Source organism: Triturus cristatus, chromosome 4_1, assembly GCF_964204655.1.
Source record: "Triturus cristatus chromosome 4_1, aTriCri1.1, whole genome shotgun sequence".
Taxonomy (NCBI): domain Eukaryota; kingdom Metazoa; phylum Chordata; class Amphibia; order Caudata; family Salamandridae; genus Triturus; species Triturus cristatus.
Window position 1 is genome coordinate 1,137,175,770 of NC_140585.1, and position 26,646 is coordinate 1,137,202,415.

At 47.5% G+C, this 26,646-nt stretch overlaps 1 protein-coding gene across 1 annotated transcript; it reads left to right on the forward strand.

Moving 5' to 3' along the window:
• Positions 1–23,007: 23,007 nt before the first annotated feature.
• Positions 23,008–23,937, forward strand: LOC146856174 (olfactory receptor 4E2-like). The gene has a single exon (XM_085651214.1). The coding sequence runs from the start codon at positions 23,008–23,010 to the stop codon at positions 23,935–23,937; it is 930 nt and encodes a 309-aa protein (XP_085507340.1).
• Positions 23,938–26,646: the final 2,709 nt, after the last annotated feature.

The window sequence follows — 26,646 nt, forward strand, 5'->3', positions numbered from 1 at the left end:
AGTTCTGACGGAGTATGAACATGGCAAGGAGGGCAAATATTTTATCCATATGTATAGCATTGGGGGTAAAGTTATCTGTATTTTTATGATTTTTTTGTAAAGCCTAGGAGGGACTCCTGTCTCCCACGCGGGAGCACTCAGAGCTGATCCATGGATTAACCTAGTTGAAGAGCCAAGTGTTCCGTTTTGTGTGTAATGCAGTAATTTTAGCGACAACGCATATGTGTAGGGGCAGGTCATTCCACCCTTTTGGAGCCCATTAGAAGAAGTCACTTTTCCTTGTTCTGGTGCTGTGTATGCACGGAATGTGTGTGAGTACAAGTCCGGCTGAGCAAAGGCGTCTGGAAGGCTTCTGAAATCCGAGACAGTATTGAGGTTTGCTAGGCCAGTGCTACGTAAGGTTTTGAACATGTTTTTTAGGAGTTTGAAAAGAGGTGTGGATGGGGAGTCAGTTTAGCTGTTTGAGGTGCAGTGTGTGTGTGTGTTGGGATGTTGAGGAAGGAGAGTGCCTGCTATAGTCTGTATGGTTTGGAGTCGTCCGCTTAGTTGAGTGAGGGAGTAATTCATTATCGGGGTGAGTGAGGCACCAATGGGTTTCAGACAGTATGCGAAGATGAAGTGATATTAAGAAAAACAAGAGCGATCCATATGTCCTTGCGAACTGGGTGTTGCAGTTAAGCAAAAAAAAAAATGTTCACAAGGAACTCATTTGTCAGAGATTATACAATTCTGAAAGAAAAATTTAGCTTGCTTGAATTAATCATGAACAGAAACACATTTATGCAGATAAGACCTTCGTTGAGTTGAGTCAAAACAATAAATCTTATGTCTAAAAAGCCCACACAGCAGTCTTGTTGGAAGGCGGACCCCGAGGAGTCGGTGAGACCACCAAGGGGGGGCCCTCTCACTGCACGAAGTAGCCGAGCGCTGCCGAGAAGTCTCCTGAGAGATCCTTCTCCTATCACGTACTAGCACAGTAACACCACCACACAGGACTCAAGGAGGTTGTCTTGTGACAAGCAATTCTTTATCAGCAATAAAAAAGGTTACGAGGTCAATATTTACACGAAGGGATCGAGGGATCCACCAAAAGTCTCAGTGTCACTTTGGAAGGGTCGGGGTAGCGGGACAGTCTTTGGCAGGAATGCGGTACGAGGGTACCTGGGGCCCAGTTCTTATCCTCAAGCTGGAGGACCTCCGGATCTCGGAGGGGTCGAGCCGCGACGGCTTCAGCAGGGCTCTGGCGTACAGTTCGTGGAGAGCCGCGATTCAATCAGCAGGGCTCTCAAGATGGTTTCTGCTCAGCTCGAGCCGCGACGTCGTCAGCAGGGCTCCGAGGGAGGTTTCAGCGAGGTTGGGCCGCGACAGCGTCAGCAGGGCTCCGATGTTCCAGGTGGTTCAGAAAGGGTTCACAAGAAGGAGCCGCGACGCAGTCAGCAGGGCTCGTGATGGTTCCGACAAGAGTTCTTCTCCGTAGGGTCAGCCGCGATTCAATCAGCAGGGCTCTCGACTCCGGGATACAACTGCCGAGCTGTGGTGGGGTCGCTCCAGATATAGGCCTGGAGCCCTTTGATGTCCGGACCTATGCGCCCGAGGGGGCGGAGTGGCCGGGTGGAGGTGGCCAGACGCCCAGCAGGAGAGGCGCCAGGCCCCTGGGAGTTGCAGGGCGATCACACCTCGAGAGGGGAGGACAGTTGGGGGTCCCATCGATACTGTCCTCCGCCGGGGGCGATGAATGGTTCCTGCGGCACCCCCTGACTAGTTCGTGGTGCCTCGATGTCGGGGCTTCGCTGGGGGTCGAGGCCGGGTTGAGCGGGGTCGCGCCGGCTGGTGCACGGTGTGACGTGGATGCCAACAAGATGGCGGAGCCACGAGGAGTATGCGACCACGTGCAGCTCCGGGTGAAGGGCCTTGGTGCAGTTCAGACGGGTGGCCTGTGACGGCCGGGGCGGGGAATGGCCACAATCCAGGGGGTTAAGGACCACGCCACGAGGCCGGGTCCAACAGGCGTCCCCCCCAGCCGAAGGCATGGAGAGTCACCCATCTCCTTGGGGATTCTCCTCGTCAAGGCGGAAGAAGCGGGACAGGCCGTCGGCGTTGGCGTGGTCATTGCCGGGCCGGTGTTCGACGTCAAAGTCCATCCCTTGTAGCGAGATGGACCACCGCAGCAGCTTGGGGTTCTCGCCCCGCATTCGCATTAACCATTGCAAGGGCCGGTGGTCGGTCTGGACCCGGAAGTGGGCGCCAAAGAGGTAGGGCCGGAGCTTCTTGAGGGCCCACACCACAGCGAAGGCCTCGCGCTCAATCGTGCTCCAGCGTTGCTCTCGGGGCAGTAGTCGTCGGCTGATGAAGGCCACTGGTCGGTCGAGCCCCTTTTCGTCGGCTTGGGATAGGACGGCCCCGATCCCATACTCGGAGGCGTCCGTCTGTACCACGAACTCCTTCTGGTAGTCTGGGGCCTGCAGCACCGGAGCAGTACACATGGCTGTTTTTAGGGTGTCGAAGGCTGTTTGGCAGCGGGGTGTCCAGTGTACCTTCTTGGGCTGCTTTTTGGATGTTAACTCTGTGAGGGGGCCCACAATGCTCCCATAGTCCCGGATAAACCGCCGGTAGTATCCGGTGAGGCCCAGGAAGGCCCGGACAGCGGTCTGGGTAGTGGGGGGTTCCCAGGTCTGGATGGCATCTATCTTCGCTTGGAGGGGGGCCACCCGCCCGCTCCCCACTTGATGGCCCAGGTAGGTCACGGATCCGTGGCCGATTTGACATTTTGCTGGCCTTGATTGTGAGCCCGGCCTGCTGGAGGGCGGCCAGGACGGCCTTCAGGTGGAGGAGGTGCTCGGCCCAGTGGTTGCTGTACACGGCAATGTCATCTAAGTAGGCCGCGCTGAAGGCCTCAAGCCCGGCCAAAACCTTGTTCACCAGTCTTTGGAAGGTGGCCGGGGCGTTCTTTATTCCGAAGGGCATCACCCGAAAGTGGTAATGCCCATCCGGAGTCGAAAAGGCGGATCTTTCTTGGGCGCCGGGGGTGAGCTGGATTTGCCAGTACCCGGCGGTGAGGTCCAGCGTGCTCAAGTAGCGAGCGGCCCCTAGGCGGTCGATGAGTTCGTCGGCCCGGGGTATCGGGTGTGCGTCTGTCTTGGTTACTGTATTCAGGGCTCGGTAGTCCACGCAGAATCGCAACTCCGGGGGGTGACCAGGAGCTGCGGCCTTGGGCACCAGGACGACAGGGCTGGCCCACGGGCTGTCGGAAGGCTCGATGACCCCCAGGGCCAGCATCTTCGCTACTTCGGCCTGGATGCAGGCCCGCACTCGGTCAGGCACCCGGTAGGCTCTGTGTCGTATAGGGGGGCTCTCCCCGGTGTCTACGTCGTGGACGCACCAGTGAGTCACCCCCGGGGTGAGAGAGAAGAGGGCTGCGTAGTCCCGCAGTAGTTGCTGGCAGTCGTTGCGCTGTTCCGGGGTCAGGGACGAGGCGAGTTGGACCCCTTCGATCGATCCATCGTGAATGTCGGATTGCAAGAGGTCGGGCAAGGGCTCGGAGTCGTCCTCGCACCCCTCGTCGGTCGCCAGCAGCAGGCTCAGTTCGGTCCGGGCGAAGTGGGGTTTTAGCCTGTTAGCATGTAGGACCCGGAGGGGGTTCCGGGGGGACTCCAGATCGACCAGGTAGGTGACGGGACTTTTCTTCTCCACCACCTGGAAGGGCCCGGTCCACTTGTCCTGGAGGGCGCCGGGCTCGACCGGGGCCATGACCCACACTTTCTGACCTGGCTCGAATTCTACAGTAGAGGTGTTGCGATCGTACCACCACTTCATGTCCTCCTGGCTGGCCTCGAGGTTGGCTTCGGCCATGGCTCGGAACTTGCGGGTCTGGTTTCGGAGGGTCAGGAGGTATCGGTAGACGTCAGGAGGGGCGCCTCGGGGCTTCATCTCCCAGCCCTCCTTGACCAGGCTGAGCGGTCCGCGGACCGGGTGTCCATACAGTAGTTCAAACGGGCTGAACCCCAGGGACTTCTGCGGGACCTCCCGATAGGCAAACAGGAGGCAGGGCAGCAGGACATCCCATTTCCGCCTGAGGGGCTCTTCCAGGCCCTGGATCATCCCTTTTAATGTTCGGTTGAACCGCTCAACCAGTCCGTTCCCCTGAGGGTGATAGGGGGTTGTGAACTTGTATGTGACCCCGCACTGTTGCCACAGGGACCGCATGTACCTGGAGATAAAGTTCGTGCCGCGGTCGCTCACCACTTCGCTGGGGAATCCCACTCGGGAGAAGATCCCCATCAAGGCCCGGCCTACCACAGGGGCCGTTATAGTTCTTAGCGGGACCGCCTCCGGGTACCTGGTGGCGTGGTCCACGAGGACCAGGATGAAGCGGTGGCCCAGGGCGGTTTGGGGGTCCAGGGGTCCCACAATATCGATTCCGACCCGTTCGAACGGGGTGCTGACGGCGGGAAAGGGCTGGAGGGGGGCCTTGACCCGACCCCCCGTCTTTCCGCTGGCTTGGCAGGTCTGGCAGGACCGGCAGTGGTTGTCCACATCTCTCCGCATCCGGGGCCAGTAGAAGTGGGTCACCAGACGACTGTACGTTTTGTCTTGCCCCAAGTGTCCGGCGAGGGGCACATCATGGGCCAGGTTAAGAAGGAACTCCCGGAAGCGGAGGGGGACCACCAACACGCGGCTGGCCCCGAGTTCTGCTACTTTCTGTTCACTGTACAACAGGCTCTCGGCCCAGTAGATCCAGTGGGTGCCGGTCTGGTCACCGTTGGCTTGCGCGGTCGCTTGTTGTCGGACCCCTTCGAGAGAAGGACAGGACTGTTGTTCTTGCTGGAACTGTTCTTGGGTGGGGCCCCCCTCGTGTGGCCATTGCGTCAGCTCTGGTAGGGCGCTCGGAGAAGCCCTCTCTTCGGGGGAGGATTCGCTGGGCCCAGGGTCGGTGTCCGCCTCCTCCTCGCCGCTGGTGGGAGGGGGTGTGAGCCCCTCGGGTTGGGCGGTCCCGGAGGTCGAGGATGAGCGGGGGGCCTGGGCGGTCATGGACCGGGTGATGGCGCAGGCCCAATCAGCCAGTCCCAACATTCGGAGGTGCTCTCGCCGCTCTACTTGAGCCCAGGGGGAACTTTCCAAGTCGTTCCCCAGGAGACAGTCGACCGGGGCGTCGTCGCGCACTGTCACCTTCAGCAGGCCCGTCACCCCTCCCCACTCGAAGGGGACCAGGGCCATCTGGCATAGGCTTTCACTGTTGTCGGCCGTCCGTACGGGGCACAGTACATTCGGTAGAATCTGTTCAGGGGTCACCAGGTGGCAGCGGACAGCGGTGATACTGGCGCCTGTATCACGAAGGGCTTCGGCCCGTTGTCCATTGACCGTGACCTGCTGCCGGTACTTCTGGGTGTTGGTTGGGATGGGGGTGCAGGGTACCATCTCTCGGCTACCCAGGCAGACCAGGGACATGGCTGCCGGCTCCCACTCAGTGTTCTCTCGGTCGAGGGCCTCCTCTTCCTCTTCTCCTCCCCCCAAGGCGGCGGCTGTCAGCTGCCGGGGCGGGGGCCCGCCGTCCCCGTTTCTTCGGTTCAGAGGGCAGGCCGGATCGCTGGCAAAGTGTCCGGTTTGTTGGCAGCCGTAGCAGGTCACTGGGGGCCGTGGTCCGGGTCGGGCCGGGCCCACCCTTCGGGCTAGGCTCGGGGAGAGATGTGGCTGCGGTGGCCCTCGAGGGGGGCTCCTGGGGGCCCCGGCGGGAGGGTCTCGGTTCCTGTTCGGCCCTCCCCCCCCACCGCGCTGGCGGGGGGGTCCGTTGGGGTTCCTCTGGTACTCCCCCATTGAGTTCCGGGGGACCCGGGAGTTGACCCATCGATCGGCCTCGACGGCAAGTTTTCGTGGGTCGGTCATTTTGCTGTCGAGGAGGTGCTGTCTCAGTTCCACGAAGCAATTGTTGGAAAGGTGTTCCCACACGATGAGGTCGACCAGCTGCCCGTAGGTGGTTACTTTGCTCCCTTTGATCCACCCTTCTAGGGCCCGACTGAAAAAGTCCACATATTCTACCCATGTGGTACCCGGGATTTTCTTGCAGTCTCTGAACCGCTGGCGGTACATTTCCGCTGTTAGCCCGTAGCGGGTGAGCAGGGCCTCCTTCATGTGATCGTAGGAGGTCATCACCTCCTCCGGTAGCTGGAGCAGCGTGTCCCGCCCTTCACTCAGGAACCGCCCCCACAGGCCCGCGCCCCAGTCTTTTCGGGGCACCCGATGAGAGGTCATGGCCACCTCGTAGGCCTTGAACCATTGTTGGATGTCGTCATTCTTGTAATACTCCTTGACGACCTCTTTCGGGATATGTACCTTGGCCTCGGAAGGCGGTAGAGTGTCTCTAGTACCGGGGGTGTCGGTCCCTCCGTTCTTGGCCTTGATCTCGAGCTCCTTGAGACTGCGCTCGTGCTCAAGAGTTAGTTTCTTTTCCTCCAACTCCCGGTGTCGTCTCTTCTCCTCTATCTCTTCTTGAAGGCGTAGCTGCTCTAGGGCCAGTTTCTTTTCTGCCAGCTGGAGTTCGCCGTCCAGCCGCAGTCGGGCGAGCTCTAGCTCGTGGCTCCGGACCTTTTCCCGCTCTCGTATTTCTTCTTTGGAGAGGCCGGTTTCTAGGCTCTTTCCTCCTCCGGTTGCCGGAGTCAGTGCGGTTGCTGTGGTCCCAGTCAGGGGCAAGGGCCCTTCTTCCTGGGAGGGGCCTGCCCCGGCCTCCAACCATGCCCTCAGAGCTTTCTGCATCCCCTCTTTGGTACCTAGGCTGGTGGTTGCAATGCCTTTGTCTTTGCAGAACTGTTTTAATTCTTTGTGCGTATATTCTTCCAGCCGTTCGGGCTGGAACTCCATTGTCGCGTTGTTTTCCTGGCTGCTCATGATGCTGTTCGTTTGGATGGGTAGCTAGTGGGTACTGGCTGGTACGTATTGCGTTCGGCTCGGATCCCGTCGCTGGCCACCAAATGTTGGAAGGCGGACCCCGAGGAGTCGGTGAGACCACCAAGGGGGGGCCCTCTCACTGCACGAAGTAGCCGAGCGCTGCCGAGAAGTCTCCTGAGAGATCCTTCTCCTATCACGTACTAGCACAGTAACACCACCACACAGGACTCAAGGAGGTTGTCTTGTGACAAGCAATTCTTTATCAGCAATAAAAAAGGTTACGAGGTCAATATTTACACGAAGGGATCGAGGGATCCACCAAAAGTCTCAGTGTCACTTTGGAAGGGTCGGGGTAGCGGGACAGTCTTTGGCAGGAAAGCGGTACGAGGGTACCTGGGGCCCAGTTCTTATCCTCAAGCTGGAGGACCTCCGGATCTCGGAGGGGTCGAGCCGCGACGGCTTCAGCAGGGCTCTGGCGTACAGTTCGTGGAGAGCCGCGATTCAATCAGCAGGGCTCTCAAGATGGTTTCTGCTCAGCTCGAGCCGCGACGTCGTCAGCAGGGCTCCGAGGGAGGTTTCAGCGAGGTTGGGCCGCGACAGCGTCAGCAGGGCTCCGATGTTCCAGGTGGTTCAGAAAGGGTTCACAAGAAGGAGCCGCGACGCAGTCAGCAGGGCTCGTGATGGTTCCGACAAGAGTTCTTCTCCGTAGGGTCAGCCGCGATTCAATCAGCAGGGCTCTCGACTCCGGGATACAACTGCTGAGCTGTGGTGGGGTCGCTCCAGATATAGGCCTGGAGCCCTTTGATGTCCGGACCTATGCGCCCGAGGGGGCGGAGTGGCCGGGTGGAGGTGGCCAGACGCCCAGCAGGAGAGGCGCCAGGCCCCTGGGAGTTGCAGGGCGATCACACCTCGAGAGGGGAGGACAGTTGGGGGTCCCATCGATACTGTCCTCCGCCGGGGGCGATGAATGGTTCCTGCGGCACCCCCTGACTAGTTCGTGGTGCCTCGATGTCGGGGCTTCGCTGGGGGTCGAGGCCGGGTTGAGCGGGGTCGCGCCGGCTGGTGCACGGTGTGACGTGGATGCCAACAAGATGGCGGAGCCACGAGGAGTATGCGACCACGTGCAGCTCCGGGTGAAGGGCCTTGGTGCAGTTCAGACGGGTGGCCTGTGACGGCCGGGGCGGGGAACGGCCACAATCCAGGGGGTTAAGGACCACGCCACGAGGCCGGGTCCAACAAGTCTAATCAAAATAATTCTCACTTCAGCTGAAGTGAGTATAGTTTATTTTATAATCACAATAATTACCACAACCAGTATTTCCTAAAGTATAAGATATTTACATTATAAACATTCTATATGTGATTCAGTCAGCCCCAGTGAGTGACCATAACCTAACGTGGTGTAAATTGGAGTGAAAAGAAGGTGAAAAAAGGGCGAGGTTATTGGTAATAAAGAGGAGCTTTTCACAAGTAAGTATGATTTGTATGTTGATTTTCACTAGGCTCTCTCTTAGTAACAGTCGACAACGTTTCGCCCCTCTCAAGATATGGGGTCTCTTCAGGACAGGAATTCTGGGGACTAATGAAGGGAGAAAGTTAGGATGTGCTAGGGAATACAATTGAAGAGAAAGACCTGGGCATCTTTAGCAATTGTAATGGCGCGCAGTGGCTTACCATTGATAGCACAGGGTGTCCTGGGAATCTTCTGGGGTAATTGCTGGAGTTCTCAAAGTAGCACCTGTAGATGATACATATGGTGGCATTAGGGTTGAAGCCAACTGTGGAGGAGGTGACCATGTTGGATGTGGTAAGTGGAATGGCTTACCAGGATTCAACAACGATTAGGTCAGTAAATAGTGATTGCTATGATGCTAAATTCGAGGGAAGTATCTGTTTCCTTATAGTGCCTCCTGGATTTCTAAAATAAACAGGGGTATAACATTTACTATTAATACCACGTTTAAAAAGGGGACGATTTACAAGAACAAATCGTAATGACCAGGGTTTGACTCACCCGTGGGAAGAGCGGTGATCAGTCAATGAACCACTAACGTTCTGTCACGAACTGCTGGGTTAAAATCAATAAATTAGGGTAAGGATAACTCAAGCCTATTGTTGGCGCTCATTTAAAAAACAAAAATGGACGTGAATCTGCCTTACTTACTTAATAAGTCGTGCAGCGATGCAAATTCAAATCCATTTAAACGTGGACACACGGTAATGACTGTGGATATAGCCGCACAAAGATGAAGTGATGGCATGTGTATCTTTATTATCCTATCTTCCTTCAACCTATGCGATATCCCTGTGAAAACACACCTAGCCTAAGCTTTTTCTACCTGTTCAGGTCTCTGTCTTCATCAAAGTCCTGACCAATCTTGTATACTTGGCAAGTAAATCTATCCTAACGCCTTCCGTCGCTAGCTAATTGAAGTTCAAGAAAACATGCCTTTCATCTGCTTGCAGTGCACTCACTGTCTTAAATTCACCTCCTTCCTGTTTGTGGATACCTGCCAGTCCTACATTCCTTGAACTGAGTGAGCATATCTACCTTTGAAACTAACGCCAACATGCTGGGGAATACTGCCAAAGTTCACTAAAGTAATAAGGCAAACAAATGTCCAGTACGACTCATTAACCAACACGTCTACTTGCTTTGGAAGTGTGCAAACTCAATTAGTAACTTGTATCATAATCAATGTTATTGAAAAAGGATACAAGGCACATTATCTTACATGATGATGATTTTCACACTTTTAATTTTAGGCAATATACATTTCTGTATGTATCCAAATCAGTGCAGACAATGGAGTGCTCAGACAGTGAACTAATATGCATACAACAATACAGAACAGCAAACGGATTCCAAGGTTCAATATGATTTTATAGCAAACCAACATATGCAGAGATCCTGTCTGTTCATATATGGTATCTCCTGGTGAACCATAACATGTTTTGAAAGCAACTTAGGGATGGGATGTCAGTGTTTCCACCAGTAGTTAGTCTTTGGGTCTCACCCGGACAAAAGCTGTCTGACTAAAATTCCATAGAAACCATGAAATCTTGGGACCTTCAATAAGGGATCACTGATATATCGATGCATACAACATCAAAAGACAAAAATATCGGAAAATAAATGTTAACAAAAATATCGACTTCCTATACTTAACTTATAAAACCAAATAATCGACAGTAAAATATCAGTTAAAACTATCAGTTTTTACTTATTATCATCACCTTCTAATAAACATATATACTATGTCAAAAATATTGATTCACACAGAATCGGCTACAATGATATTGCCAAAATAATTGCATCTTCGTTAATAAATATAAAAAATGTTTTATATAGAAAAATTATTTGAAATAAACATACAATATTTTATGCAGAGGCTTAAATTAAATGTACATATATTACATCACCAAAATATTTACAATTCACCCAAATAAAATATATAACCAAATTCATAACAAAAAATGTCCATTAACTACAAACATTCAAACAATTTAAATACTATATATATATATATATGCTTTCACTATCTAATTTCCTCCAGTGAGAAACACGGCGCTTGTAGACTCGTACGTCGTAAGTTTTCTTTATTTCATTTTTGTTGAATCCTTAAAGTGCAAATAGTGCAAGTGATTGGGCAGTCCAGGCGTTTCGGCACACAGTCTTCTACTGGACCATAGAGTCCTGCTGTCTAGATCGCCAATTTAAAGTGCTCTTGTGCGATTCAAGTGAAAAGCAAGAAAAACAACTAGACTGTTTATCATACTTCTGCATATATATATATATATATATATATATATATATATATATATATATATATATATATATATATATATATGTCCTTCACTTTTTCTGGCTGACGGTTGCTGACGGCACAGAATGAACGGGGGCGCACTCTCAGGCAAGTTTCTTCACCTTTTTTAGTTCAGCATGTGAGTACAAAAATTACAACCCAACGCGTTTCGGTCTGCCCCCAGACCTTGATCACGGGTTGTGTTAAATTAGCATTCATATATAAATGTTAATCTTTAAACTGACATATATATGTTTAAAAAATGTAAAAATATACATTAAATAAACTTTGGAAACATAAATAAAATTAGAGAAATGTTGCAGGTCTTTATTCTATAAAAAAATGTAATTCATATTTATTACAAAAATATAACTATTTTTGCGATATTTCTAATCACCAACAGTACAAATTAAATAAACTTTTTCTACTACATACAAATACAATTTAAACAAAGGATTTCACACAAAAATGTTAAAATTAAATAATCACAAATCACCACTAATCGTTTATGGGTTCCAAAGTAGCGTGCTACTCGCTAAAAAAGCGCTTCAACACCCCATCAAGGGTAGCAAGCGCTATATAAATGGAAACCATTTTCCTTCTTCTATCCCTCCATTAACCCTCTCAATCCAAATAACTGACTAATGTATCCACCATTCAAATTACTTTCATATTCTCACTGTACTAATTCCCCACTAATCCTTTATGGTTTCCGGAGTAGCGTGCTACTCGCCGAAAAAGCTCTTAGACACCTCTTCAGGGGTAGAAGGCACTACATAAATGCAATTACAATACACTCCATTATAAACCATTTTTAAGAAAGTGTTGGACACTAAAAGGGATGACATTTACTATTCCCACTCCACTCTATACCAAGTTAGAGAAAGTGTTGGATACTAAAAGGGTGACATTTACTGATCCCTCTTCAATCTATTCCCATTTGGACACTAAAGGGGCAAAATTTACTATTTTCACTTCAATCTAGGGTTAAATATGCCATTCCCACTCCAATCAATACCAATTTTGGGAAGGTATTGGACACTAAAGGGGTGAAAATTAATATTTCCACTACAATCTAAAACACTTAATGCAAGGTGCTACAAAGTAACATTTTTATATTTATAATCATTACTCCACAGTTTCACAATTTTGCATCTATAAAATAAATGAGCATTTACATGAAAAGACAGTAACCAAAACAACAAACCTATATATTAATATTTAAACATTAACATACAAAAGAATATTTGTAGCACTATTAATAAATCATATATATTTTAAAATATTTACTACCATTCCTGAACTGTGAACCATAAAATATAAAATAAAAATATAATCCAACATTAATAAATAAAATAAATGTAAAACCAATTTTTACAACAAAAATGTAAAAAATATTTCTACAATGACAATTTTCTACATATAAAATATGTACATTATTTTAATAAAATATATTTTTTAATTATGTTTATATTTTTAATTAAACTTTTAATTTTGTTTACTTTATTCGATTAAAGTATATATTTTATTTGTATATGTATATATAAACATATATTTAATTATAAATTATTATTTATAAAAATGACTACTGTAACAAAATATTTTTTTAATGAAATATTAATTTGCAGATCATTAAAATGATTAACATTAAATATTCATTAAAATATCCACTTGCCAATCTGAATGGGATGCTCTGAGAGCATCGCAACCATATTCCATGAGTCCTGTCCACTCTAAATAGCGGGTCACATTAAAAGGCTTCACATTGTGAGACTCCTTTGAAACATTGGTCAAAAATAACAATTCTTATCTCGTTCATGATATTATAGTTATCCATTGAATAGGAAAATTTGGTCTATTTTTACAGTCCTGATGAATTGCCGTTTACTCCTTCATGAGCAGGTTGTGGCAAGAAACACGCAGACCTCCTATGAGAATCCAGGATTCCTTGGTGTCCTTTTGGATTTGATACTTGTTTTTATTCTTGGCATGAGCTTTTATTGGTTCCCATTACAGGTTTCCCTTTTTTGAACCCAGAGAAAATGTTAAACCACTTATTTCCCTAATCTATCACCCTTTCGTCCCTCACCCCAATCTAGTGCAGGCATTTCTCGGCTTCCCGAGTATTAAAAAAACTTTGGCAAAGAGCCCCTTTGTAGGGGCCCACTAGGCATTGCAGTGCCCGCCCAGCCAGGAGCACAGCATGATGATGAAGCATGCTACTTCGGTGGGTGAGAGCTTCCTTATCCAATAAAGGAGGCTTCTCTTGAGTGACCTGTAATACGCAATAACACAACATGTACACAAAAGCGAGAAAGTTAAACCCTTTTTTTAACTTTGTAATAAAATCCACCTGTAGGGATTTTTCTGCCATAACTTTGTCTTCGGAACAGCACACTTTTTTGTTCTTGTTGATACCGTATATTAACAGACATTATTTCTGCTTACGTTTGTTTGATATAAAATCAAACAATCATGGAATCTGTTCACTTTCTTGTTCTATGTTGTTGTATACATATTAGTCCACTGTCTGAGCAAAGTGTCATCTGCACTAATTTGGATACATGCTGAAATGTATATTGCCTTTATACTAAAAAAAATGAAAATCATCATCATGCAAAATATTGTGTTATGTATCCTTTTTCAATAACAGTGAGTTACTGATTGAGTTTGGACACTTTCAAAGCAAGTAGAAGTGTTGGTGAAAGAGTCCCACTGGACATTTATTAGATTTATTACATTTACTCTGGTTCCTGTGGGCAATCAGGGTGGTCCTTATGTCTTATGTATATGTTCTCTAAAAGAACAGTTAAAATCTAGTCAAGACTTTGTTTTTGCCATATAGGGTAATCCATAACAATGTGGATCATCTTCCGTCCACCATTATGTGCATTTTGGCCAATTACCCAGTACTTCATTTTTGTATGGTACAGCATAAAGAAAGAAGGAACACAGAGGGCTGGCTGAGATGGGCACTGGGGACTGTGAACACAAATCTCCTGTCTCTTGCCTTGCTTAGAGCAGACTAAAAAAATGACAAAGTTGAGTCTTTTTAGCTTGTTTCAGGAATGCGAATGGCAAAATGCTTAATCTTGCAACCTTGCCACATTCTCCAGAGCATATGAAGTGGAGGCTGCTGCTTCTGTAGCATTAAGACTTTCAATGACGGTCAACTGATAGTCAAGGAAAGACATACGTCTTCCCGTGGTGGTCTGACGATAAACAACATACGCATTGAATGTTGCCATCTGGATCAGGTGGATAAACAGCTCCTTATACCAAGTGCGAATTTTATGACTCGCATGCTAAGGCTGAAGAACCTGGTCATTCTTATCCACTCCACCCATGTACTTGTAGCAATAAAGTGTACAGGTGGGCTTGTGAACTTCAGCCATCTCACCCCAAACCGAGAAGGGCTCTCATCCTGAATTGTAGTGAACAAGTACACATCACACGTATCGGAAAATGTGACTGCGAATAGTTTGTTGAAATGCAACACAGTGCTCAGGGTTTTTAGGAGCTTCTTACAAACAAGCTTCTACGGGATTCCTTTGCTGCGACAATTAACTGTACCACATGCCACAATGCCAGCTTTGTACAGCTCACTGAACAGCTCTACTCCTGTATAAAAGTTTTCCACATAAAGGGTGTAACTTTTGTGAAGGAGTAGCTGGACAAGCTCCCCTACAATCCTTCCTGTGACTCCTAGCATGGAAGGGCTACTTTCAGGATTTAGAGTGGAGTCCTTCAATGTATACCCTCTCAAGCTGTACACAAACCCAGTAGCGCTCTCACAAAGCATGTATAACCGGATGCCACAGCAAGCTCTTTTGCTCACAATGTACTGCCAGAACAGCACTCGCCTGATTTATAGGATCAAGGACTCATCAATTGCTGTATTGTTTCCAGGCGTATGAATCTCTGGAAACCTGGCAGACAAATGTTCAACAACAGGCTGAATTCTTAACAACCTGCTATAGTCAGGATGGTGCCGGGGCAATGCAGGAGAAATGTAATTGAAATGCAGCATGCGCTCCAATAGCACAAATTTATCCTTGTTCATGTTTGGTGAGAAAATGGGGGTTATTTAAACCGTGCAAGGAGACCAGTAGGACTGCAGTTTTGGTTTGTGAACTATCCCCATTTTGAGTGCAAGGCCAAACATATCATCAACTCCTCAAGTGAAGTGGGAGTCCACTAATATACCCTAGAATGAGTCCCTAGAATGCCTCCATGCTCCCTCAGAAATAGTTTGGTATGCAAATTTGTTTGCTACCAATTTGCCTAAGGAAGTAAACATCCAAAAAGAGATGGATGTAGTAAATTGCCATAAAATTGGCCGTAATCGACTTTACATCCAGAATCGCTAGTGAAAGGTGTAATCTGGATCTAAACTAAATCGGGTGGCTGCCAAGATAGCACTCCATCTGTGTTTGCTGCAGCACATGCCTGCTCTCTAAGTTGGTCTAACCTGCTACGGTCGCTCCGCTGCACAAACTGTACTTGCAAAAGGACAGCAGGACTGCCATCATCATGTCTCTCAGAATCGTTGGAAGATGAGTCGTCATTGGATAGCACTCCGCCAACTGAAAAAATCACTTCCAGATTCTGCTCCATTTTCCTCTCCCTCAGATGTGGCCTCAGTATCTGCTGTCTCAGGGCCTAATTACGAGTACGGCTATCTGAAGACCACTGTACTCATGGTAGCAGTCCGACTGCCGCCTCCTCGACGGTCCGACTGCTCAATTGTGGCCATGACAGTCAGACGGTCACACGACTACTGCCACCGCCAGGATCTTGAATACTGCAGCAGTGGTGGGAATGGGAGGCAGTGTCAATGCCGGCACCACCATCCCAATCACAACCTGCCTTTCCACCGACCTTTCCATGGTCGGGACCCCCATGAAAAAGTTGGCCGAAAGGCAGGAAAGGGGGCCCAAACTGGGCCACAGAGCGATTTTTCCCATTGTGCAAAGTGCATGGGGGCACATTTTGGTCCCTCCTCTTATTGCAAGGTTGTGTGTGCACTGTGTGCCATGCACGACATGGTTCATGGTACACACTGCACCCAACGTGCAAGTGGCAAAGCCACGGTGGCGACATATGCTTCAGGCTCTCTATGAGCCAAAGCATGCCACTGCCATGGTACCACCGACAACACCGTCAGCTCAGCAGTGTAATCGTAATATGGCAGTCGGGATGCCACTGGCTTGGCAGCGTTCTCCCAATTTCATCCAGACCGCCAAACTCATAATATGACCCTTAGTCTCTGATCTTGCCTCAGAGCTGTCCTCCATAACCTAGGTTACGGCCTGGGCAGCAGTCATCCACTGAGATGCCATCTCTGCTGACTGGCTATAGCTTTGCTTCTAAAACACTGACCTACATGGAAGGCAGAAGTATTGTTCTAAATCAGTCCGTGGGTGTGTGCGTCTGTGAGATGTGTGCAACAGTAAACAAACAGAAACCTACTTATCTTTTTTGGTGAATCTGCAGGTTCTTGAAAGACACTAAGAAAAAAGACAAAAAAAAGACAGCATTACTTCACCTTGCCAAATACTCCAGTCCACAGCATACTTTTCTTATGGTTTATGCAAAGCTTTATAATTGGGAAATATGCTGGACCATTGCCAGTTAAAAAGTAATATCCGGAAGATACAAATCTACCTCTCATCTCAAGAAGCACACATTAACATAGTACCCCTCTCCAACTTTGTGCTCAGATGTGCTCCTTGTGAAATCTCACATTGCTATCACCAGGGACACTGGAATTATGTGTCAGGAGAGCACCTATTTATGACACAGGGTTGACTATATTATGTGGCATAATGCAGCACATTTCTTTTATAGTATTACTTGATTACCTTTTCTATTTGTAAACATGGTAGTATTGTCTGGCCAAACATTTCACCCCACTAATACTAGTTTACAACCAAATACAGAAATAAGCAACTGAAAGATTATAGTTAACCTTTGCGTAGGTCCTGCCACTGTGTGCCAACACATTGCAACTTTGATCCCTTTGCGCTATCAATCAATCAGGGATATGTGAAGCGCTCTACTCACCTGTGAGGGTCTCAAGGCGCTGGGGAGATGGGGGGGGGGAGGTTGTGCAGCTCCGAGTCAACCAAAAAGCCACGTCTTGAGGCTCTTCCTGAAGGTGTACACAGTGAGGGAGCATCTGATGTTGAGCGGGAGCTCATTCCAGGTCTTTGCCACGATGTAGGAGAAGGCTCTTCCACCCACTTTGGTTCTGCGGATGCGTGGGATTTCGGCAAGGGTGAGGTCGGAGGAGCTGAGGTTTCTTTTGGGTGCATGGAAGGAGACTCTTTTGTTGAGGTATTGGGGTCCGGTGTTGTGGAGGGATTTGTAGGTGTGAGTAAGCAGCTTGAAGGTTACTCTCTTCTCTATGGGGAGTCAGTGGAGGTCTTGTAGGTGCTGGGTGATGTGGTGGTGTTGAGGGATGCCGAGGACAAGTGTGACGGCGGTGTTCTGGATGGTCTGGAGTTTTTGGAGCAGGGATTTGTTGATTCCGGTATAGAGGGTGTTTCTGTTGTCCAGTCTGCTGGTTATGAGTGTGTGTGTGACAGTCCTTCTGGATTCAGGGGGGATCCATTTGAAAGTCTTGCGGAGGATGTGGATGGTGTTGAAAAACATGGAGGAGGCTGCTTTGATCTGTCGGGTCATGGTAAGGGAGGAGTCAAGTATGATGCCGAGGTTGTGGGCGTGGTCCGTGGGTGTGGGGGGTTGCTGGGGGTGGTGGGACACCAGGAGTTGTCCCATGCGGAGGGGGTGGGTCAAAGTTGAGCCTCAGTCAGCTGCTGCTCATCTAGGATGTGACGTCTTTCACTCCTTCCTGGAAGCTGAGTCTGGTGGTGTCGGGTTCCTCTGTGAGGGAGAGGATGAGCTGGTGTCGTCGGCATAGGATACTATGCTGAGTCCATGCTGACTGACGATGGCGGCGAGGGCGACCATGTAGATGTTGATGAGCGTGGGGCTGAGTGATTATCCTTGGGGTGCTCCGCAGCTGATCTCTGTGGGTTCGGAGAGGAAGGGCGGGAGTCTGATTCTTTGGGTTCGTCTGATGAGGAAAGATCAGATCCAGTCGAGGGCGGTTTCCTGTATGCTGGCATCGTGGAGTCTGGCGGTAAGTGTGCTGTGGAGACGTTGTCAAAGGCTGCAGAGAGGTAAGTAGGCAAGTAGGAAGAGGGACCTGATCGAGGAGAGTGCGGATGCTGTCTGTAGCGGCAAGGAGTGTGTTTCCAGTGCTGTGGATGCTGCTGAATCTGGATTGGGATGAGTCGAGAATGGAGTTGGCTTCTATGAAGTTTGTGTGCTGGATGTTGATGATGGTTACTTTAGCTGCAAAGGGGAGGAGAGAGATGGGTCTGTAGTTTTTGAGGTCCATCGGGTCTGTGGAGGGCTTGTTGAGGAGGGGCTTTACTTCTGCACATTTCCAGTTGTTGGGGAAAGTGCCAGACAAGAAGGTGGCACTGATGGTGCGTCATAGTTCGGGTGCTGTGGCCGCGGCGGCTCTGTGAAAGATGTGCTGCGGGCAGGGGTGCAAGGGCGCTCCTGAGTGGATGCTTTTCATGGTCGTGGCGGTGTCTTCAGTGGTGACCGGGGTCCAGGCGGAGATGGTAGGCTGGCTGGTGTTGCTGGAGGTAGGTGTGGTTTCAGTGTCTGGTGTCTGTTCGTTGAAGGCCTCGTTTTAAATGGAAGACTTTCCCCTTTCGAACTAGGCCTTCCTGGAACCTGGGAGGTCATTTACAGTTGGAAGAAGGAATACACTTTTCTACTTTTGAATAAATACTGCACTTTTCTGGAATATAATTTGAAAATAATTGTTTGCTAATTCATATATTAAAAGAATAGAGTGCAGCCGAGATCCAAAAAATGTGTTTAATCTTTTTTGCCTTCCTGTTGAAATACTGAATATGGTGACTTTTGTAGTGTTGGCACCTTTGAGGTTTCATGCACAATATTAAATGCATACAAGGAACTTCATTGGTGTGCAAGATATTTATGGCGTAAGCTACGAATTTGTAATTGGTCATTGGCTATTTTGGTGTTTGATGGTAGCACCATGTGGACTTTGAACAGTGAAGGAGACAGGACGGAGTGCTTTGGAAAATTGAAGGTGATGTCCTTCTAGGTGGTCGTGGTAGAAATCAATGTCAGCTGTTGAGCCCCCCTCCCCTGGAAATAGACATTAACCCTTTAAAGGCTGTACCTCTGATGCCACACTTAGTTGTACGCTTGTTCAGGAGTACTTGTTGGTTAACTGTGTCAAATTCCATTGCTCCATGAATGATCTTCATTAGGGTCAGAACCATAACTAGAAGATACTCGAGGTTTTCTGATACAGGCGAGCTGAGATCTGGGCAGTCTACTTAACCTTTTCTCTGTAGGGGAGGCGAAACAGTCATCAGCTTGCACAAGCCACTAGATCAGAGTTTTGCTTCTGCAATATTGGGATTACCAGGGCATGGCTTTGTAGCTTTTGTATTTGCCAAACCTTCGGTGAATATGTTGTGTGAGATATAAGATCCAAGTCACAAAGTTTGATTTGAGAGGTTTTGTTGGGTAAGACTATGGGCTTTCGGATGCTAGTGATCATGGATATCCATGGAGAGTGCAGTAGTATCTGCAGTTATTTCTAAGGTAAGTGCAAGTGCTGAAGAGGCTGTTAAGTTGGTATGAGACGTGGCTAATGTGTCATGAAAATGCACAATGAGGGCACTAAATGGAGAAATTGCCATTTACATAGGTCTTGTAAAACTACTTGGCAACAAAGTTAGCTTCCATAATGCTGTATGAATGTAGTTTGTCTTTGTTAAAAGGCATACGTACACCTCAACATTACATATGCCAGGTTGTGAGGTCAGTGGCAAGGGCTAATTGTTCTAAAATGCGTTTCTGGTGCAGTCCATCGATATTCTAAGAGGTGCAGTTCATCAGAGTACCATCTGATGCTGTTGGATATTGCAGGTTTGGCTTGCGTGTGATGCAGGGGGTACTTCATCAAAGGTAATGGTCACATTTTGCTTCCATCAGAGCTGGCATTTCTTCCGGGCGTCCCTCTACTTCTACTTTGAGAATACAAAATAACAGAGCTTGTATAAGAGGGTCGCTCAGTGATGTTATTGAGGTATATGACCCAGGAAACATCAGGTGTGTCCTGGAGACGGCCCTCTTTGTGTGATGTTCATAAGGAAAAAAAAAGAATATGATAGAGTGAGCCAGCCAACATTTGGAAGGTAGCCTGGATCAAAGATATATGGGAGGAAAAAGGGAGGAAGATGTGGCTGGCTGAAAGGGCAGTGTAGAGGTCAATCATTTGCTGGGCGCATGCTTTTATGGGAAGATCTGCAAGAAGAAAGAATGGTCATCCTAAATTGGGTATGATGCTTTTTTCTCTTGTTTTATATCATCTTAACAGTCGGTCTTTTACTGAAGAAACCCACTATTACATTAATTTAGAAAATTGTTTGTCTCATCCACGTTTTACATTGTTACAAAGTCGTGCATCTCATTACTTTCTCGACTTCATGTCATTTTTTAAAAACATTTCCAGCTTCATGAAAGACCGAGCTAAGGAAAAACAAGCATTGGTAGACTGATTGGCTTTGCCAATGTGTTTTAACCATGTTCTGCACTGGCGTGGCTGCTGTTCAGCATGGCTAAAAGTTAGTGGAATAGAGGAGTGTGGCATGGAGTGGAGTGTTGTACAGCAGTCGTGTGGGAAGAAGAGTGGATCGGCAAAGAGTGGAGTAGAGTGGCGAAGAGTGGAGTAAAGTGGCGAACAGTGGAGTAGAGTGGCGATGAGTGGAGTAGAGTGGCGAAGAGAAAAGTGGTGAAGAGTGGAGTGGCGAGGAGTGAAGTGGTGAAGAGTGGAGTAGATAGGTGAATAGTGGAGTAGAGTGGCAAGGAATGGAGTGTCGTGGAATGTAGTAGCGTGGAGGGGCATAGAGTGGAAGGGAGTGGAGGGTTGTAAAGTAGAATAAAGTGTCAGAGTGGAGTGTTGTAGAGTGGCATAGAGTGGAGTGTCGTGGAGAGTGGAGTGGATTCAGAGTGGAGTGACATAGGGTGGAGTGCTGTAGATTGGAGTGCAGTGGTGTAGGATGTAGTGGCATAGAGTGGTGCAGAGTGGTGTAAAGTGGCATGGAGTTTTGTCAAGTAGAGTGGCATAGACTGGCATTGAGTGCAGAGTGGAGTAGAGTGACCTATAGTGAATTGGCATAGAGACATAGAGTGGGGTGGAGTGGAGTGTGGTTGAGAGGAGTGTCATAGAATGTCGTAGAGTATTGCTTAGAGTGGAGAATGCATGGTGTGTTAGTGCACTGCCATCACAGACAACACATTTCCATTGTAATGACCGTTACATTCGCACATACAATTTTACTGATAAAAAACTATTCAGCACACAAATGATAGTGTGGAAATGCAATCACCTAGTTTACTACTTAGTTTTGGTCATATTAAAATATTTGTTTCCACCACACTCCTGAATTACAAAAAAATTACTTTATTTTTGCTTTCATAATTCTGAAATATTGTATTGGCAGAATTAATTTACAGACATTTAAATTTTGTTGAGTGCTGAAAAAACCTTTTGTTTCCAAGTGCCAAAAAGATTGTCACATAAATCCTCTCACTTTGAAGTCAGAGAAAGAAGAGTATACACCAAGCTCCCTCTGAAAGCAGAGCCTTACATTTGACCTCTGTCTTTGAACACACAGTATATGTGAAAAGATAAGAAAACAATCTAAAGGCCTGTTTAGAGAAAATGAGGACTACTGTAAGAATACTTGGAGCAATGGAGAAGAAGCTTTGCTCCACAGGAGGGATGATGACTTGCTGGACAGCCTATAACAAATAAAGCCAGGAAATAGAAAGTACAAAAATGTGAGCTACAAAGCCAATGGTAAGCAATGGGCGGAATGCACTCCCAGGAAAGCTTTCAGAATGCCCGCAAGAAGTCTTTTCACAACCAGGTAAACTTTGACCTAAAAAAGGAGAGGAAATGGGGCTTTCCCACTGCGGCGCAGAGCTGTTGCTGTTCAGTACTTTTCACTGCCGCTTGAAGGCCTACATTCTAAGGGTTGGGACTTGGAGCTGCAGGGCACTGCCAGGCAGACACCATTCATTGCTACTGTAGAGTGCAGTCCTAGATGGTGGGTGAAATATCTTTACTGGGAAGGTGTCTGTCCACAGCGAAAGCCATGCACTGCATGATTTCTTGTAGCCTGATAATGTCCCTCCCTTCCTGGGGGGTGGTGAGGAGGATTATGCAGCTGTATATATGGCAGGAGCTGTACACTAATTGAATGACCAGGGATGGGCTAGAGGTCAAGTCAGGAAAGTTCACCCACCTTCTGAAAGGGCAAAGATACTCAACTTCATCCGAATTAAAAGCTACATCCACCCCTAGCTGTTAGCCGTTTTGTTGATTCCTTAAGACTTAAGTGAGGCTCTTGGTTCAGAGTAATGTTGCTTTTCTGACCCTGAACCATTCAGAGGCTGTAGGCCGCCTCGTCTCGTATCAGATCCTTTACTATTTTTAACATTTCAATGTTGGCATTTGTAAATCCATTTGTTTGGCCACATGTGACACTTGCTATGTTTTTCTCTTCTTATATTTCTTCATTATGCTCCCCAGGTTTCAAGAAAATGGACAAGGTCTCTTGTTGAAATTAATAATTAAAGTTCACTTTCTAATGAAATTTCTCTGCGGCTTATGCAGATCTAGTCAGTCCAAATCAATAACGGTATAGGTGAATATAGGTGGCCAACTGGTTAGTGCTTATAAATAAAGAAGAGCTGGTGATCTTTCAGAATCGAAAGCACAGACATAGCAAACAGAGGAAACCAGGACAACATCATTACTGGGGCCATCCGGTGAATGATGTTACAATAGATCTCAAAAACAAAGCTAACATCATTAAACAAAGCAACCTTCTAGAAAGCCTTTTTTTGGTGATTGCCAACAATGCAGGCCCGCACAAAATGTACTGTTAATGTTCTCTGCAGTAGATGGCCTCGTTTGTTTAATATCTGTTTATTGAAAACAAGCAAAGAGAAAATAATACATGTCGCAGAGAGGTAGATATCCTCTTTAAGAGGGAAGGAATAGTCAGTTTATTTTTTTAAAAGCAAGGGGTAAACTAACAGAGAAATGGAGAGTAAAGCTGGTATTCAACAGTTTCCTTGGGTCGGTAGAGAGAAATAATTTGGAGAGATGAAATGAACAAGAATGTTACTGTAATAAAATTCTGTGTAACCCTTATTTTCCCTGTTTTAATCATCAGGCATTAAGGACATGAGGAATCGGACCACAAGCATGAGTTTCATACTTCTGGGATTTACCTTCAATGGATATATTCAAGATGCGTTATTCGCTTGCTTCCTGCTCGTCTATATCACTGCGCTGCTGGGAAACATCATGGTCATAGCACTCATCACAGTCACTACAAAGCTACACACACCCATGTACTTCTTCCTCCGGGTCCTGTCCTGTCTTGATATTGTCTCTGTTACAGTGACTGTCCCCAGGATGCTGAAAGACCTTTTGGTACAGAAGAAACACATTGCATTTAGTGATTGCCTCATCCAGGTCTTTGTCATTCTCATGCTTTCATTCACAGATGTCTTAATCCTCACTGCCATGTGTTATGATCGCTATGTCGCCATCTGCCAACCTTTAAATTACACCCTTCTCATGAACAGAAGGTTTTGTATCCAAGTTGTTTCCTTTTCGTGGATAGGCGGTGTTGTGTTTTCTTTTGTAAACACCTTTCTTCTATCTCAATTATCGTTTTGTGGGGCAAACATTATTGACAATCTACTATGTGAATTACCAGCATTGCTGAAGCTGTCATGTTATAATACTCTGCCAAATGAAATTGTGCTCTTCACATTGGCTGGGGGTGTGGCTCTGGTGACCTTTGTGATTATTTGCTTGTCCTATGTGCACATTATCAGGATCATCCTGAAGATCCCTTCTTCAGAGGGAAAGAAGAAGGTCTTTTCCACCTGCTCAGCACATCTGATGGTGGTCTTCCTGTTTTTTGGGACAGGTGCTTTTACATACCTGAAACCTTCGAATGCATCAATGAGGCAAGATAAACTTGCTTCGCTATTCTACACAGTTTTTGCCCCAATGGTAAATCCGATCATCTATAGTCTCAGGAATAAAGAAGTCAAAATGGCCTTTAAGAAGACAATACACAGAAATATAAGATACACATAGTGCTCACAGGAGGTCTGGATGTGAAAGTGGCTAGCTATAAAGCGCTTCCACTTAATCATGATTGCACATTTCTTTTTTAGAATTCAAAGCTTGTCCTACTTTTGTTTACACTAAAATCGGTGCCTTTTATTGCACAAAGGTGATCAATCCTAGTTTAAAAAATACGTTTCACAACTTGGATTATCCTTTGGGGAGAACAGTTATGACTACTGGGATGGTTAATTTATGCAGCACTTCTTTTACTGGTCTAATTTTCTGTCACGATAAATTGTGGTTTCTTCCCAAAGTACCTCAGATTTACAGGTAGGTTTATATGTGGGGTATAATGTAAATGCAGATCTTACAGTCTAGCGGAGATGAATAGTCTTAATTTTATTAAAGGCATAGAGGTGAATTTCTTACTGTCTTTTTCGGTGTTTAATCAAATAGCAGTCATGTAAAATACAAAACCTCCACTTCTCAACAGCCTCAGGGATGTGTCATGACAAATAATTGAGAAAACTCCCAATTAAAGTGCGTAGGCACCTGCAATTCTCTTGCTTGTGAGCAGTATGTCCCTTTCACTTGTAATTACCCCAGTATTGGAACTTTCATAGATTCTCATGCTTTGTATCATTCCCCGTCGTCGGAATGGGAGCCTCGGTAAATAAAAAATATATCCTAACCATAGAAACAAAAGAGAAAATAGGCTTAGGCCTCATCTCATTTTGTAGTATATCACCCTCTTTGTGTAAAAGAGCCCAAACTTTTGCCAGGACCAATCAGCACAGCCTCACCCTTTGGAACCTTCCTGAGAGAGCTCAGAGCCTCAGATTTTTCTACCGCACGTTGTGCTAGGGAGTCTCCACTGAGCTCTGCTCAGTTTTCTCAAATTTTTCTTTCAGAAATCTACATTTTAACTTCTATAGTGACATTATGTCAGACAAGGAAAAGAAAGCCTTATTCAGACCCTGTGCTTCTTGTGGAAAGAAGAGACTTTTCGTTGAGGATAAGCATGAGAGTTGTATTTACTGCTTATACCCGGAACACAAGGCCACAGACTGCAAGATTGGCCGGACCTTATCTACCAAGACTTTGCGGGACAGAGAGGGTCGGTTGCTGACATGGCTGCAAAAGCTGAAGACCAGGAAGGAGGTTCTCTCTTCAGATGAGGAGGATTCGATTTCTGGCACCTCCTCCAGGAGATCAAGGAAGAGGGGTAGGTCATCTCCCTCCATCTCTGCGGAACCCCCTGTCAAAGCCCCTCACGGGATCTCTGAAAGGTCTGAGGAGGCTGGTCCCATGAAATCTCCTCACGGAAGTGAAAAGGAGAGGGAGGGACAGGCTGCTGGTGTGGACACAGCCTCTAGGGACAAAAAGGAGGTTTCTATATCTTCTCCTCCGTCCCAAAAGGAAAAGCCTGCGAAGAAACACTCTGCAGGAACTCCACAGATGGCTCCGGCGAAGAAACAGCGTCCGTCGACGCTGACTAAGGCAGGTACGTCGAGGACAAGTTCCACAGTAAAAGCTGTTTCCTTGGTTTCGTCGACGGGACCGTCGACGATGTCTGCTTCATCGTCGACGATGGCTTCATTCTCGTCTTAGACGACGGTTTCCATGAAGCTCCTGTCGACGGCGGTGTCGACGACGAAGACCATGACGACGATGACAACGACGGCGACGTCGTCGTCGATGCTGATGACGACGAGTTCGCCGACGAGACCATCGACGGTTGTCCCGTCGACGATGAAGAAAGCTCCGTCGACGAGCTTACCGTCGACGAAGAAAAAGGCTCCGTCGACGATCCTTCCGTCGACGACGATTCAAGCATCGTCGGCGACCTCATTGTCGACGACGATTCACACTCCGTCAACGAAGACTACCGTGCCGTTGACGATTTCTTCGTCGGTTTCGTCGACGCTTGGGATCCCTTCGACGACGACTCCGTCGACGGGACCGTCGACGGGAAAAAATTCAGGATTTTCAATACAGAGGTTGAAAATTACACCGGACATGACTTCACCTAGGCGGGTTATGCCTTTACCACCATCTATGCTACTAGATGAGTCGGAGGACGAGGATGAGGTTGAGCAGTATGGGGATGCCTACAGTCCCTCAGATCTGCATGTAAAGCAGCAAGAGACTGATACTGAGGAGTATTATGCTCAGGATGAACAGGAGGAACAACAATATGTTCAACAGGAAGTACATCCTCGCACTTTGAGGCAGGACATGATAGCTTTACCAGTTGCTCTGGTTACGGACTTGCAGATGATGTTGCAGGACTACAGAGCTCGTTTTCCATCACACCCTGACGTGCCACCAGTGCACCCATCTACATCAGTGGTTCCGCGTGGGCCGGCAATGGACTTGCCACCTCTTCCTAAAGCCATACCGCGTACCTCACCAGTGATGGTACCAGTAGTGGTTCCTCAGACTTCGTATCCGGAACCTACAAATGAGGATACACAGGATGTGGATACGGATGACGACGATGACGGGCACGTGGTCCCACTTACTGATCCAGGGGATCCGGATGTGGATCCTGATGACACTGGAATGCAAGATCCGGATGCTGCAGGGCGGGAGACGAACATGTCGCCTCCGGCAGATATTGGGGGGTTCCATAATCTTATGGAGCGTGCATCCAAAAGGTTTGGTCTGCCTCTCACAGTGGAACAGTCGGACTGTTTTCTATATGACTTTAAGGCACAGTATAAAAAGTCTGTC